This window comes from Prinia subflava, chromosome 5, assembly GCF_021018805.1.
Source record: "Prinia subflava isolate CZ2003 ecotype Zambia chromosome 5, Cam_Psub_1.2, whole genome shotgun sequence".
NCBI classification, from domain to species: Eukaryota; Metazoa; Chordata; class Aves; order Passeriformes; family Cisticolidae; genus Prinia; species Prinia subflava.
In genome coordinates, this window is record NC_086251.1 from 55,297,343 (window position 1) to 55,311,907 (window position 14,565).

At 43.5% G+C, this 14,565-nt stretch overlaps 1 protein-coding gene across 9 annotated transcripts in view; it reads left to right on the forward strand.

The window, feature by feature from the left end:
* CEP170B (centrosomal protein 170B) overlaps window positions 1–14,565 on the forward strand; it is a 57,522-nt gene that overhangs the window by 17,607 nt on the left and 25,350 nt on the right. For 5 of the 9 annotated variants that reach the window (XM_063399482.1, XM_063399486.1, XM_063399485.1 and 2 more), the window contains exons 5-9: window positions 1,049–1,107; window positions 2,362–2,500; window positions 10,815–10,916; window positions 11,461–11,937; window positions 14,197–14,259. In XM_063399482.1, coding sequence (XP_063255552.1) covers window positions 1,049–1,107; window positions 2,362–2,500; window positions 10,815–10,916; window positions 11,461–11,937; window positions 14,197–14,259 — 840 coding nt within the window. The remainder of the gene's footprint in view (window positions 1–1,048; window positions 1,108–2,361; window positions 2,501–10,814; window positions 10,917–11,460; window positions 11,938–14,196; window positions 14,260–14,565) is intronic. The other 4 variants (XM_063399489.1, XM_063399488.1, XM_063399487.1 and 1 more) reach the window with 1 other exon arrangement.

The window sequence follows — 14,565 nt, forward strand, 5'->3', positions numbered from 1 at the left end:
TTTTTTTTTTTTTTTATGTAGCTGCTTGTGTATGTTCTGGTTTCTTGGTGTGTGAGGAAATGCATAGAGGATTTTCTGTGAACTCCAGTCCTGGGAAGGCAAAAATCAGTGCCTGGAGCATGGGTGGGTTTTAATGGCTCCAATACCAGTTTAAACTTTTTACAGAAAGCAATTCTCAGCAGTGAGCAGCTGAGTTGAAGTATTTAGTCCTGCAGCCCTTTCATGGATATTCAAGTGAAATGAATGATTATACTTTTGAGTTGTAGAATTTATTGCCCTCAACAGGAAAATTTTAAAGAATATCGGTTTTAGGGTAATCTTTGCACTATTTACTCTACCTATAGCAGCTGTAAGGTCCTTCTCTGCTTTGCTGTTTTGGTGGCACTGTGTTTAGCAGAGCTTTCTCTGCACACTGCAGTCAAGTTGATGTGGATGGCAGCATCTCCTGAGGTCTTGGAGTCAGCTGTGTCCCATTGCACAAAAGCATTTCTCTTTTCCATTTACAGTTTCACTTACAGGCTGTGCAGAGTTTCCCTGCTAGGCCAGTATCACTTGGTTTATTTTTAGTCTAACATTTTCCATCTTTCCTTTTTCCTCCGCTTTGGTTTCTGCTGTGCTGATTGGGTTGTTCATGATGACATTCCAGATGCCAGCTTTTTTTTTTTTTTTTTTTTAATACAGCATTGCTGAGGATTATTGCCTGGGCTCAACCATGTGAATGCCTCCCTTCCTAAGAGGTCACAGCAGCTCATGACCTGATTTACTTTTCATGTAGAAAAATGCAGTGACTTAAAGGCCTCGCCAGGGCAAGAGGGCACCATAGTCCCAAGAATTTGAGCAAGGAGCTGAACTCCTTTGCAAAACGTGATTTTGCAGTCTCACAAACTGTGCATGACAAAGACCATGCTGGGCTGCAGCACAAGCAACTTTTACTATGCTGTAAATTTTAAGACTTTCTGGCTTTATGATCCTGTTTTGTTTCTGTGACTAAATGCTAGATTTCTCTGTGCATCCAATTCCTTCATATTTTCCTTAATGAATTCTGTACATTCGAATATGTATGTCCTGGAACAAATTCAACACAAAGTCCCAGAAGAAGCATTAAAGGTAAGAGTGCAGTGCATTTAAAAAAAAACCTTCAGGTACTCTAGTGATGGTCAAGCAGAGTGAAATATTAATATATTCTTGATGGCAGTGAAATGTTTCAAAATGTGAGTCTCTCCTTGGATTTGGACTTAATAAAACCCTTCTTTGGGGAGAGATACATTTCCCAGTTATCTCAAATCTGATCTCTCCTATCCCTGTGCTAACATGTAGATCAAGTTCTTTATGTTTCATGACTGCCAAGAAAAAAAGGGTTACTTAAAGCTGTAACATGTTAAAGAACAACCAGCACATGAACTTGTGGGTGAAGCACAGCAGAACTTATTCCCTCCCAGAAGTAGAGCACAGATGTCTTTTTCTGAGCATGGTGACTTATGCCAGCTCCACCACACCTCCTCAATCAGGCTGAATTTTGCTTAATTTATTCATGTGTACCATCTCATTTTTGCCTTCAAGCTCCCAATTTTTACTTACTGAGCAGTCAGTCCTCTTAGGAGTGAGGTGTTTTTTTAAACACTGTTCAGTAGCAGGTAAAAGATATTCAAGCATCTCCTTCTCTAAGGCAAAAAAGCAACCCCCTCTAGGTAAGAAAGCTATAATGTTCAGCTGTGGGACTGGGCTATCAGTGCATCAGCTCTTGGCTAGCAGATACTGCCTTCTTAGCCCTGGTTCCATGTCTAGGACTTGGTGAGGATAGGAAATCTAACAGATAGAATTGGGCAAATGATTCATTGAATTTATTCAGGGATAATCTGGATGGGTTCACCCTTTTATTAATTTACTTGTAATAAACCAGCTTCTAAATACCTCATTTACTGTGTTAATATGGAACCTGTTTTAAGGTAGAATCATTTTCCTAGCTGGGGAGAGGATTTGGAAAAAATAATTAAAATAGATTCCAGTTGCCTTTGTTGAAAAACTGAGATAATGCAGATAAGCTCCCTGAAATAATTTATGATGTTCCTTTAAGAACAAAGGGGATTTCAGGATTTGAATCCTGAGTGGAAAATGGCCTGAGTTCTGATTCTTCTCAGTTTATTTTCTAAAGGATTTTCTAATTAATTATTTTGCAGAGCTAACTCACAGTGTTAGCTTCTTGTGTACTAGAATTGTCACTTAATGGCTTCCAAATGGGCTATTTGTTCTGTAGCTTCTACTCAGGTGTGCATGGTTTTTGTTGAAGGACACGGCTGCAGTAGAGTTTTGGGTGATGTGTTGGTGGGGAAGAGGGGTTCACTGCTGCTTGTGTCCCTGCAGCATGAGAAGTACACCAGCCAACTCCAGATGAATTACAAAGGCACGGCCATGAAGAGGGCGGAGCAGCCCATGGAGCACGGTGGCTACACGGAGTCCCCACAAGCAAAGCTGGAGAAAGGAGAGAGGAAACCAATTACAGGTACCTGCTTGGGAACCAGTTCCTCTGGATTCTGAACAAAGTGCAGCTTGAGCCCTGTGCTGGGTTGTGATTCTGACAGTAGAGTCTTGTGGGCTGCATTTGGGAGCAGCTCGGGAAAGATCATCTTCCTAAACTGGAGTATTCCAGACTCTGGGTTTTTGGAGATTCAGCCTCCAAAAAAAATCAGCTGGTGTGATGGCTCCTATATGCCTTGTCGCTGTGTGTGTTCTGGAAAACCTGTGGGCAGAGCAGGTTTGGTAAGTTCTCTGGCACCTGTCTGGTCTATTTTTAATTTCCTAATCGTGAACTGGTGTTTGAACAGAGAGGGTGACTCAGAGTAGAAAATGTATAGCTGCTGTGGCGTGGTGCTGGCAGGCAGGCAAAGAAACAGCAAGCCATTTCTTTCACAAAGCCCTGGGTGGTTTTAAATGGCCATATTTCCTAACGTGCCAATATGTGGGGTTGAAGCCGACTGCCAAATGGGGAGATGTTTGCTTTAGGTTCGCTGTTCCCCAGCTTCAAACCTTCTCTATTTGAGAAATTCCTTCTGTTCTCCATTTTGTTACCAACTGCTGCCTTCCTTTAAAGATGCTTTGTCAAACTTGGTTCCTCTGTTCCCCATTATGGTTTGCCAGGACCTCCCCAACAGTCTTGTCTCACCCATTTCACTCAAATTCATGCCTCTTGTGTGTGCTGTCCTGACAGGTCTCTCTCCCCAGTTGTGGTCAGGTATCAGTTAATGGCTTTCTGGAGCTTGCTGGTGCATGGGAGGAACAAATATGGTTTTAGAGCATACTGGTAACATGACTGCCAGTGGTGTGACCTTGTGGCTTCAGGATGGCAGAGCAATTAGGAAAACCTTAGGGTTTAACTGGGAGATTTGCCCAGTCTCTGTTGGAGAAAGAGTCAGGGAGGAGAATGGAGGGAAGGGGGGATAGGCAAGTAAAAGAGCAAGGTAGACATCTTGAGTGAGTTTACTTAGAAATAGATATGGCAGCTTTCTAGAAAAGTGTACAACTTTGGGTTAATCTGTTAAGGCTTCATGATATCTAATTGGAGTGGGTTGATCATAATCTCCCATGTTGTCCTTATGAAAATCCCCCTAAGCTGACATAGTGCACTAAAACAGTGTAATGTTCCTCCCTGGTCTCCTGGCTGTCTCCAGCTGTGTGGGGACACCCATGTGCCTGTGTGCCCGAGTCCCATTTTTTACACCAGAAAACCTTTCTTTGTGTTGCTTTGGCTGTGGCTGTGTTTGCGACTGAGCCTGACAAGCGTGAATGTAAAGGATGGAATAGGTGGTGATTAAGTGTGACACTGGGGAGGGTGAGAAGAGGTGAACCCTACTGGGGGAAGAGCTCTCCAGCTGCCTTTCAAGGGGCAGGAGGTTCGTGGAATGCTTTGCCATTAACTGGAACCATTGTGTTTTCTACTGCCTGGTTCCATGAACACTCACTTTTTTATTCTTCCAAAATACACTCTCATTGATTTTAACCTACATAGCGTCAGTGGTGGATATTTGGAACACCCTCAAAGCCGGGACGTTGAGTGACTCTTCAGCAAGGTGACCCGTTTCTCTCGCCTGTGATTTGCAGACCTGCATTACGTTTCTGTCATCTTCAGTGGGCACAAACCAGAGGTCTAAGGCAAAACGGGCTCTGTGTTCTTACTGGGGACCAGCACTGAAGTATGTCACATGCAGTGGGACTGATGGGCAGAGCTAAAAAAATCTGGAGAGTGCTGCTAACCCCGCTGAATGATAGAGGAAATCAGGACTTTTTGTTTGAAGTGTTTTGCTGGATTGGACTGAAGCCTGTGGAAGCAAGAGCCTGAACATTAAATCAGTCCCTCGCTCTTCCAAAAGCATCTCTGTCACATGAGCAGAATGATCAGTGGAGCCTTTCTCATTCACCTTGTCCTCAGCTGCACACAGGCACTGCATCTCTGCTGCTGGGAGGAGTGGCAGCAGTTTTAAATGATCAGTGAAAAGAAGAATGTAGTGTTCTTAGGGGGAGTGGGCTTGCTTAGTGGCAGCAGAAAGAGGCTTTATGGAAAGAGCTGTTTTGCTAAGCCTGTAGGTATTTGGGAATTTGCATTGACTAATTAAAGCAAGGTCTGGGCTGACAAAAGCCTTTAGAAGGATCGGTTCCCAGGGCCCGGGTGGAAAAGAGGCAGAGGGAATGCAAGCTTTCAGGGAAGAGGTTTAAGAAAACAATGTGAACAATTAGAGCTGCTTAGAAATGGGAGGAGGTGAGGGGCCGAGGATAAAGAGATCCAGGGGAGTGAATGGCAAACAGTCAGTTTAGTCTGTATGCTGTTGAACTTGCAGCTTTTGGGTGTATGTTGCCTGTAAGCAGAAAATCATCAGTCTGTAAAATGCTTGAAGCAAGGAGCTTCGTTAATCCTATGGGTTGGAGATGGTTATGAGTAAAAGTTCAGCTAGTTAATGCTAAAAATAGCTATTAGCTCTCAAGTCTAAAGCCTTAAGTGATCAGGAAGCCAGGTAGAGCCTTGAACTGAGTAGGTTTCAGGACAGTCACAATCCTTATTTCCCATTGGTTGCTACCTGAGTTGAGATACTTGATGAGATTAGCTACTTTGTGGTCTTCTGTTCTCAACACACAGTTAAATCCTCGGGGTGATCTTAATTTTTTGTTTTTTCAAAGCTGCCACAGCCCGATGGGACAGTGTACTCCCGAATCTGATGACTAACCTGTGAATAACTGCTGCAGGCCTGAGTTTGCAGGGGTGGAGGCTGCTTGCAGCGTCCACTTGAAATGGGCATCATCACTTGCAGGAGTAGGACCAGTTGCAGGAGCTTCTCCCGGGATCTGTGAAATAGGCTTGCTCACCAGGTCAGCGTCCATATCATTAGTAAGTCCTCTCGGCAGAGTGGACGACTTGAAAGTGTTGCTGATGTCCAGGGCTGAGGTCAGCAGGCAGCATGGATGGAGGCAGTGGGAGCTGTGCCCAGTTGTGAAGTGGTTTCCATGGTCTTTGGCTGCTTTCCCCATGAGATCATGGCAGTAGCTATTTAAACACACAGCTCTGCCCTAGCCTTTAATTTAAGGGAGTGGTGTTATATCTGCTTTTTTGCTTGAATTAGAGTGATGGTAACTGCAGCTTGTTTAAGGTTTGACCATGTAATTGATACATTTGTGATCATCAGCCTATTTTGAAAGTCCCTGGAATCTGTATATTTTCACAGCAGGTACGAAAGACCAGGGCTTAGATTAACCATGTACATATCAAATAAATCGTGTGGCAAAGAGTCAGAGAATTACTTCATGATTATTCCTACTAGGTCTGAATTCTCTGTTTTGGAGAGGAGTTAAAAAGCAGAGATGTAAGGATTTAATTGTAAAATGTTGTAGCTAGATCTTTTTTTTTTCCCCAAGGTCTCTGCTGTAAGAAACCTACTCTGCATCTTCTGGAGAGGGACATTATGTTATTAATAATGAATCAAAAACAGTTTGACTTAAAGCAAGCTGGATTTCTCATGCTTTTGTTACGACTTGCAATAGAAAGCTTCAAAGCTGTGTGTGCTTCTGTGAGCAAAGAAATTTGCTGTTGCTGACTGGTCTCTCTCAGGATGGTGTGAAACTTTGTGGAGATTCGGGCAAAGCACAGTCCTCAGTCCTGTCCTGACCACAGGGGACACTTTCAAGGGAAATCAGACACCCTTTGTTTAGAGGGAGCTATGTGCTTGTCTTGAAAGCTCTTCTTCCTGCTCCATGATGGAAAGCAGCTTTAACACAGTCTTTCTCCTTTGCCTTTTGTCACCTGGACTGTATTTCTGGTTGTGGCTTTGTGTTCTGTGTGATTCACTTCTCCATAAATATACCCTTTATATTGACATGTCTCATTCTCTCTTCTGGTGCCTCTCCTTCAGATGATCAATAGTTTTGTATTAATTTAACAGGCCACATTTTTGTCAGACTGTTTAAGCAAACCCTTGTTCTGTGCTAAAACAGCCTTCATTTTTCGTTTTGAGTGACTGCCCCAAAGACTGAAATCCAGGAGCAGAACATCTGTGTGTCAGTGGTCTTCCCTGTATTACACCATCACTGGTAGCTCAGTATTTATCTGGCTGAATGCTTGTGCTGACCTCAATTCAGTTATCTAAAAGGATGGTTTTCGGGCTGGCTGCCTGAATTGACAAGCTAAGAAATATGTCTAAATGAATTGGCACCATCTGGGCAGCCTGGCATGGAGTGGAGAGAGGTGGTAACGAGCTGCCATCAATTGGAGGAAGTCTCATATCATTAAAATGACTGAGCAGTTCATTTTCATTGGTGTTCCTCCCTTCACTGCTGAGCAAGGCCCGAGTTTGTTTGCTCTTGCAGGAGCATCCATCTTAAACTAAAACAGAACAGACAGGAGGTGGCTGCAGGGTGCTTTGCATAGCTCAGGACACAGGCAAACATGCTGCTCTGGATGCTGCAGGTCCAGGTTCAGGTTGCTACCCAAAATGGATCCCAGCTGGTGAAGAGCAAAGCCCTCTGGCACAACTGCATGTGTAGCTGCTCCCTGGCCCACTTCTGTCACAGCCATCTGTTTTAGCTGCCTTCCTGTCTTGCTTTGTCCCCCCACCCCCTTCCCTTTTTCTACAGTATTGTTGTGTTAGAGCTGGAGCTGGGAGAGGTGTCAGTTGTGCTGGCAAATTAGAAGGGACAGAAGCTTCTGACATGAGCAGGGCAACAGATTCGTGTACCTCATGTAGCTCTTTCATGTAGCTGGTTTTGGCTAGGGTAGAGCCAATTTTCTTCCCAGTGGCTGGTGTGGAGCTGGAGTGTTTTGGATTTTTGCAGAGCACAGAGTTGTTAATATAGAGATGTTTTTGTTATTGCTGAGCAGGGCTCACACAGAGCCAAGGCCTTTTCTGCTTTCCGTACTGCCACGCTGGCAAGGAGATTTGGGCTGCATGGAAGGCTGGAAGGAGATGCAGCCAGGACAGGTGACCCAAACTGACCAAAGGGGTATTCCAGACCATATCACATACTCAGTATATAATAGAGGGGGAAAAAGGAGGAAGTGGGAGGGGAGTTTTGGAGTGATGGTGTTTGTCTTCCCAAGTCACTGTTATGTGTAATGGAGTCCTGATTTCCTGGAGATGGATGAACACCTGCCTGCCCATGGGAAGTGGTGAATTGTTTCCTTGTTTGGCTTTGCTCCTGTTCGTGGCTTTTGCTTTTTTTACTAAACTCTCTGTATCTCAACCCATTAATTTTCTGCCTTTTACCCTTCTGATTCTCTCCCTGATCCTGCTGGTGGGGGAGTGAGAAAGTGGCTGTGTGGGGCTTGGCTGCTGGCTGGGGTTAAACCACAACACTCTTCTGAAGTCAGAGAAATTTTACTCTGGGTCAGGATCTGTGTGCTTTTGGCAATAGCCAAGAATGACAGTGACTGTGTCACTTGACAATGTTATTCAAAATGCAAATTAATATGAATGCTTGGTGGAAACATTAATTGCTCTTAAAATATTGAAACTGTCCCTGAATAGCAAGATACTGACTCCTCAGCTCTCCATCTGTGCTTTTTGCAGTTCTCAAATGAAGTTCCAGTTCATTGTGTGGGTTGGGAGAGGAAAGGAATGAAACACCACACACACAAATGTGCAGCTTTGTCACAGATGCTGTAACAGGCATTGCAGGTGGGGCTGTGTGAGCTATGTGTCTGAGCATGAGCAACCTTCTGCTGCTGTGCAGCCTGATGCACTCTTTTTAGGTGTTCCTAGACCTGCCCTGGGGTTTTGACTTCGTGATAGCTTTTGTCAGAGGGGCAGTTAAGGTAATTTCCACCAGGGAAGTTTGAGACAGCAGAGGAACCTGGATCATTTTTCTTTATAAATCCTTTTTTTTTCCTGCCTTCAGCTTCAGTTGCAATCCCAAAGTTCCTCATCAACAGAAGAGGTCTGAGCAAAAGTCTGACTTACTCCTCAGCTGCCTTTTCCCCATAGTAGAAAAGCTCCTGACCGACAAAAGCAGAAGCTTCTGTGTTTGTGCTCAGATGGGACACAGATCTTTGAGTAGTTTCTGGAAAGACTTCTGTCCTGCAGGATGGGTGTGAGCTCTCTTAGCTCTCTTCTGTCCCTCTGGACACAAAATTGTCTTGAAACAGATCACTGGCATCTTGTAGACTAGGGGGCCTTTGGGATCCCTTTGGGGCTGGGATGTGCTGGCGAGACAAGCTGTAATGAGGCAACTCCTTGCAAGCAGTAACAGCACCCATCCTTGGGAAAGGTGCTGCTTGTGCAAATGTCGAGTGTAGGTGGTCTTTGCATTTCATCTGTAGGGTAGTTGATCCCTTTAGGCATAAATTACCTCAGACACCACTGGCTCTTGCTAATGGATTTGTGTTAAAGTGTTGATCTCCTTCCCCAGCTTCCCCCAGAAAGCTGCCTCATGGCCGTCAACCCTAAGAGCTGTACTGCAAGTCAGAGGGTAACAATCCATTGTGTGCCCAAAGTGCCTGACTCTGGTGGAGCATATCCTGCAGGGGTGGGGTGGGGTCTAGTGGGCAAGTTATAGCATGAAAAGTGGATAGTAGGTTCCTGCCAGGCTGTGTGACAGAAGCTCTCAGCCTAGGAGAAACCAAACCCTCCCCTGGAGTAGGGTTCACTGACAACTTTGTGAATAGGTTTTTTAAATCTTTCCCCGCCACCCCCATGAGTGGTTTATCCATCATCAGTTATGAAATATATTGCTTGGCAATTCCAATTTATCTTGGTGAGAAATGCTTCCTCCTTTGAACTTTCAAAGGCTGCCTACATGATAGGAACATGGTTTATCTTCCATGCACTCTAGGCAGGGAGGAGAGTAATACTTTCAGCCTCTTTTGATCCTCAGTGTGAAGGGAGGCTGCGTGGTTAACTTTGAAACACCAACAAGATCTCTTGAAAAAGTCCTGTGGGCTGCATCTGTAAACCAGAATTTTTGCCTGTAGACTGTCAGTGATGAGCTTAGATATCTGGAATGATCCTAGAGCAAAAATATCTGAAGTAGTGGCCACTGGGTCTGTGTATCTTTAGAAACAACAGCATAAAATCAGGCTGCTTTTTTAATTTGAGTTATTTAATTCCCCTTCCTCTCCTGACTTCCCTTATGCTAACAACTGCTTTCTGTCATGTCCCTACTAAAGCAGGGAGTGCAAAATTGCAGGTCTGTTTGAGAGCTGCTTTGCACAGAGCAGTGTGTGGTTTGAAAACCACAAGCTGAGCAGCAGCTGGCAGTAGAAGCTCAGCGATGGCTCTGGAGCTGGAGCCAGGGCTTCAGACGTGGCCACTTAGGCTGCTGTGAGCAGAGGCAGAAGCAGCCTAACAAAGCTGGATCTTAACCTCAGCCCCTGACCTATCCTGGTGTTTCTGTCACCTCTAGATGAAACAACAAAAGCTACTTTATTTGCTTCTCTTAAAGTGTGAAAAAACATAGTGTTAACTGTACCACAGGCAAATTGGGTGTATTCTTTTTGTTTGTTGCATAAACAGCAGAAGCCCAAGGCACTGCCAAAACACAGCCTTGTTTTCTGGGATACAAAATAAGGAGCAGTGGATCAGCTCCACTGAGTGGGTGCCAGTTGTTGCAGTGAAGCCCTGATCTTTCAGGGAGTGCTCACTGAACAGAGAAATAATGTAAGCCTGGCTCTTCTAGAGGAAATTCTCCATGAGAAAACCTCTGTCCTATAGTGATTATGCAACTCACTTGGTTTACTATAAGCTTCAGAGAGGAAGAGTTTACTGCCTCTTTATGAAAGTGTAAGGGGATGGGTTTACCATTTTTCCTATGTTTGTAATGCTTCAAGAATTTCCTGTTGTGGAATGTGTGTCACTTACAGTGGGAGTGGTAAATAGTGCAAAAAATCCCTAGCCTGGACACATCCAAGGTCATGGTGGGGCAAAAAAGGGTAGAGCTAAAGTCTTCCCAGTTAAGGTGAGGAAAAGGTCAGATTTTCACCTGAGTTGCAGGTGAGTTGAAGACAGTTTTGTAGTTAGTGTTTTGTAGTCTGTCCCGCCAAAAATCTTCCATTTTGTTTGTATAATAAGGCTAGAAAGGGACAAAAGTCAGTACCCAGAAACACAGATATGAAAGACAGCAAAGGGAGGTGGAGTTAATGTCTTGCAATAGAATGTAAAAAGGGAAAAAGGGCAAAAAGAAAAGCCTGAACATACTATTATGTGTAGTTTGCTGTTGTTATAACTGTGGTGTAACAAGTTCATGGTCTCATGTGGCCCTGCTGTTCTTCCCCTTTTGGCATGCAATTGAACCTGGTAAATTGATATTTTCTGTGTTAAAGTATTTGCTTATCCTCTTCCTAGAAACAAATACTTACCGCACCCCTCTCTATGGGCAGCCCTCCTGGTGGGGGGAAGATGATGCAAACAACAAGGAGGAGAGAAGGCAAGAGGAACATTACTCAGGTAATGGAGGTGATGTGGGGTGGGAGAAGACGGGACACAAAATTTTGCCACATTTCAGATATTTACTGTTTGAAGCCATCCTGTTTTAATTTCTGCTTTTTTGTGCTTTTATTTGCTCATTCCTGTGTGTGGGTTGCTGCTGCTGAAACTGGAATAAGGGAGAATTAAAACGTTTTCCCTAAAATATTTGACCATTAGGAACAGCAGTGGTGGAGTAAATCACTAAGTTTGTTTCAGAGCTAGTTGTGTAGCTGTATCTGTTTGTCACCTCATCATCCTTGGGAGCCATTTAGTCTTAACATTCTCCTTGTCAGTCTGTGTGTATGGAAGAGGCATCTTGTTTTCAGTTGTGCAGTAATCCTGATGTTTCTATCAAGCATGTGCTCTACTGCACAAAGAAGTGTTTTATTTCAATCCACACACAGTGTATATGTTCTCTAGCAGAGAGAGGTTGTGATTAGTAGGCCTTCCAAAAAGTTGAAAGAAGTGAATTGAGTAGGACTGAAAAAATGTGATTTTATCCTTTTTTTTCCTTCTTTTGTAGAGAGATCAAAGGAGATAACCCAACATGAAGAAGAACTGAATGGGAATATTTCTACTTATAGAGATGCCCAAGAACAATCTGTGTTTGCCTTCCGGAGAGAGCCAAGTTATTTTGAGATTCCAACTAAAGAATTTCAGCAGCCATCAAAATCTCCAGAAACACAGGTCCATGAGATCCCAACAAAGGATGTTGATGCTGTGGTAGCTCCTGTGGTACAGAGTCATGCCTCTTTCACCATTGAATTTGATGATGGTACCCCTGGTAAAATAAAGATAAAAGACCATGTAACTAAATTTTCACTCAGACAAAGAAGACCCTACAGTAAGGAACCAGCTCATACAGAAGTGATGTCAGCGGAGAGCAAAGTGGCTGACTGGCTTGTCCAGAATGACCCAAGCCTGATGAGAAGGCAGTCTGCAGGAGATGATGTTTACAGTACCAAGAGTGACCTGCCAGTTCACGTAAGGACGCTTAAAGGTGAGTGAATATCTTGTCATGTGGACATAGCTCTCTGTTGGCCATGCAAGTGCAGCCTTTCTTAACAAAATATGAATATCCTTCTCCTATCAAGGAGAACTGGACTTAATTATCTCTGCTCCAAATTTGCAAGATGAAGAATATTACTTTAATGACTGTTGATATTTTGAATGCAGCTAGCATGCTTTTTACCTGGTCTTGAAGTTATGTGTGGTGTTGTCTTGGGGACACTAATGTGACTCCTCTACTACATCTATAATGCCAGCTCAGCAGTCATTGGTTGAAAAAAAGATTTTGATTTTTAAATGTCTAAAGTAATTTCCATATGATCAGACAGGCTGGTAAACAGAAATATTTCAATGAATTTGGTTCTCTTGGCTTCTCCTAGCTGATGGAATGACTTTTCTTTTAACTGTAGTCCAGAGGAGTCTAAGCATGATCATCCTGCTGTCCTAAGCCTAAGTGTGATCATCTGGTTATGACCAGAGGCAGTTGGCTGGATGACAGAAATTGCTGACACAGAGGCCACTGGTAGAGTTGAGATACAAAAGATCCCCAGTAGAGGAAATTGTTGTGCTTGTGGGAAAAGGTTTCTTCTCCTAACCAAAAGCTTCTCTGAAATCCTGATCTGTTCAAAAACATCAGATTTCATGGACCTGTGTCTTGTTATGTGTGTCACTGTGAGGAATTCTTTGGGGATTTCTAAAGGCCCGAAGTAAAGTTTGGAGCCCAGTTCTTAGAGCAGCTGGTGGGACTTACACGATTCTGGTACAACTTTGAATATATTCTGCAAGATCTGTGGTTGCTTGGGTGTCTCTCGGGCCATCCACTGAACAGCTTGGAGATCAGTGATTCCTGCATTCTCACTACCTTGCCTCTGGAAAAGCTATTATTTTGAACTGCAGCTTAAGCTGATGAAGTCATATCGAAGGTTACCAGATCTACTTGTGCTTGAGGTCCTACTTAAATAAGAGCTATACTTTGTTTTCTCTTAAAGGAGTGTTTTCTTTGACCTTCATGGGAAAAAAAACCCAAACTCATTGTGAAGTGTGGGGGAAGAGTTTTACATATTACACCTCCAAATTGCTGGTTTGGGTACATATTTTTGAGAGCTCTGTACAGTCATAAAGTCTCATATTCAGCCATAGGGTTTGGCATGGCATGGAAATTGAACTGCTTTGTTGGCCACTGTTTGGTTCTAGTCCTTCCCAATAAGAGACAGTGTTGAGTTGCTCTGTTTGGTTACTTAGGGTCTTATTTTCAGTGTCCTGTAACTGTGTGATGAATGGGTTTGTGCTGGGAATTTTTTTTCTGTTACTGTAATACTGGATTTTGTTGACTTACTGGAGAACATTGTCAGGGATAGAAATGTGCTTCACTGGTTTTGCTCTTTCCTCTTGGAGAAAAGTAGAGAGTTGGGCAGCTGTTGCTGTTGAGATGCACAGGAACACTGCTAGAGACTGTCTGTGTTTGCCTCTCTACAGTCCATAAGGCCTGGAAAGGAGCTGAAATAATTCAGTGTGTAATTTGCATATCAAGAAATCAACACTGGACATTTGATTAAACCACGCAGTGTTGATGGCCTGAGGAGTTGATCCACCTCTGCTCTGGCAGGTGTCATTTATATACAATAGCTGTGCAACGTGTTCTTCTGGCAGGGATAATTTTGAAGATGTCTTGGAGGCTACTGCTGGCTGCCTACCATGTTTGGGTCTCCAGGATCAGAAATGCCCACCTCTGAGGCTATCTAAGTAACATTTGTTCACTTCCAGCAACAATGTGGTGAATGTAAAGCCTGGTATCAAGACTACAGGGTGTTCAAGTCTTAGCAGCTTGAGGGGATATGTGTGCATGGAGTTCTGCTGGGGCATCCGTGAGCATGGTGCATGTTTTCCTTGTGTCCTCACCGTTTTGCATTCATCAGAGCTCTTAGTCAAGACCTTTAATTTAAGAACTTTCCCTTCCAAGGGTGAAGCTTATCAGCCCTCAGGGCACAATGCAAAGTTTGCTGGCTTTCTTCATGAGTGTATTAGGACACTCTTCATAGACTTGACTCCTGGGTTGAATGGACCTTGCATTAAATTCTAAGCTTTCACAGTTAACTTGATGTAATAAATGGTCTTCACCCATGAGTCTGGAGAACTTGCCAAGTAGGTTTGAGCAGTTTTCCTTCAAACACGTGGTATTTTAGCCAGTATATCTTGCTACATATTACAGTCTAGAGCGCAGAGACCTCTTTCCCCGTTCTCCCGATGACAGGTTCCTGGTCGTTGACTGAATCGTGTTGTGTGCCTTCACACCCGTTTCCTTCTCCAAAAAAAGGTTTGTTTTTTGTTTTACTTTTAACTTTTTGTTCTAATTTTAACTTTTTGTTTGACTTCAACTTACTTTCTTAGAGCCCTGAGCTAAGGTGCTGAGGGGTAGGCAGGCACTGATACATAGAGACAGTTGTAAAGATGGTTGTTGTTCACATAAGTGAAAATAATTACAAACTTAGCTTAAGCTTAGTGAACTATTAAGTAATGATTTAAGCTTTAACTTGTCTGGATAGGATGGTGTAACTCAAGGGAGTGTCATGGTGTGACTCTTAAATCTCCAGGAAGAGTAAATAATCCTGCAACTTTACTT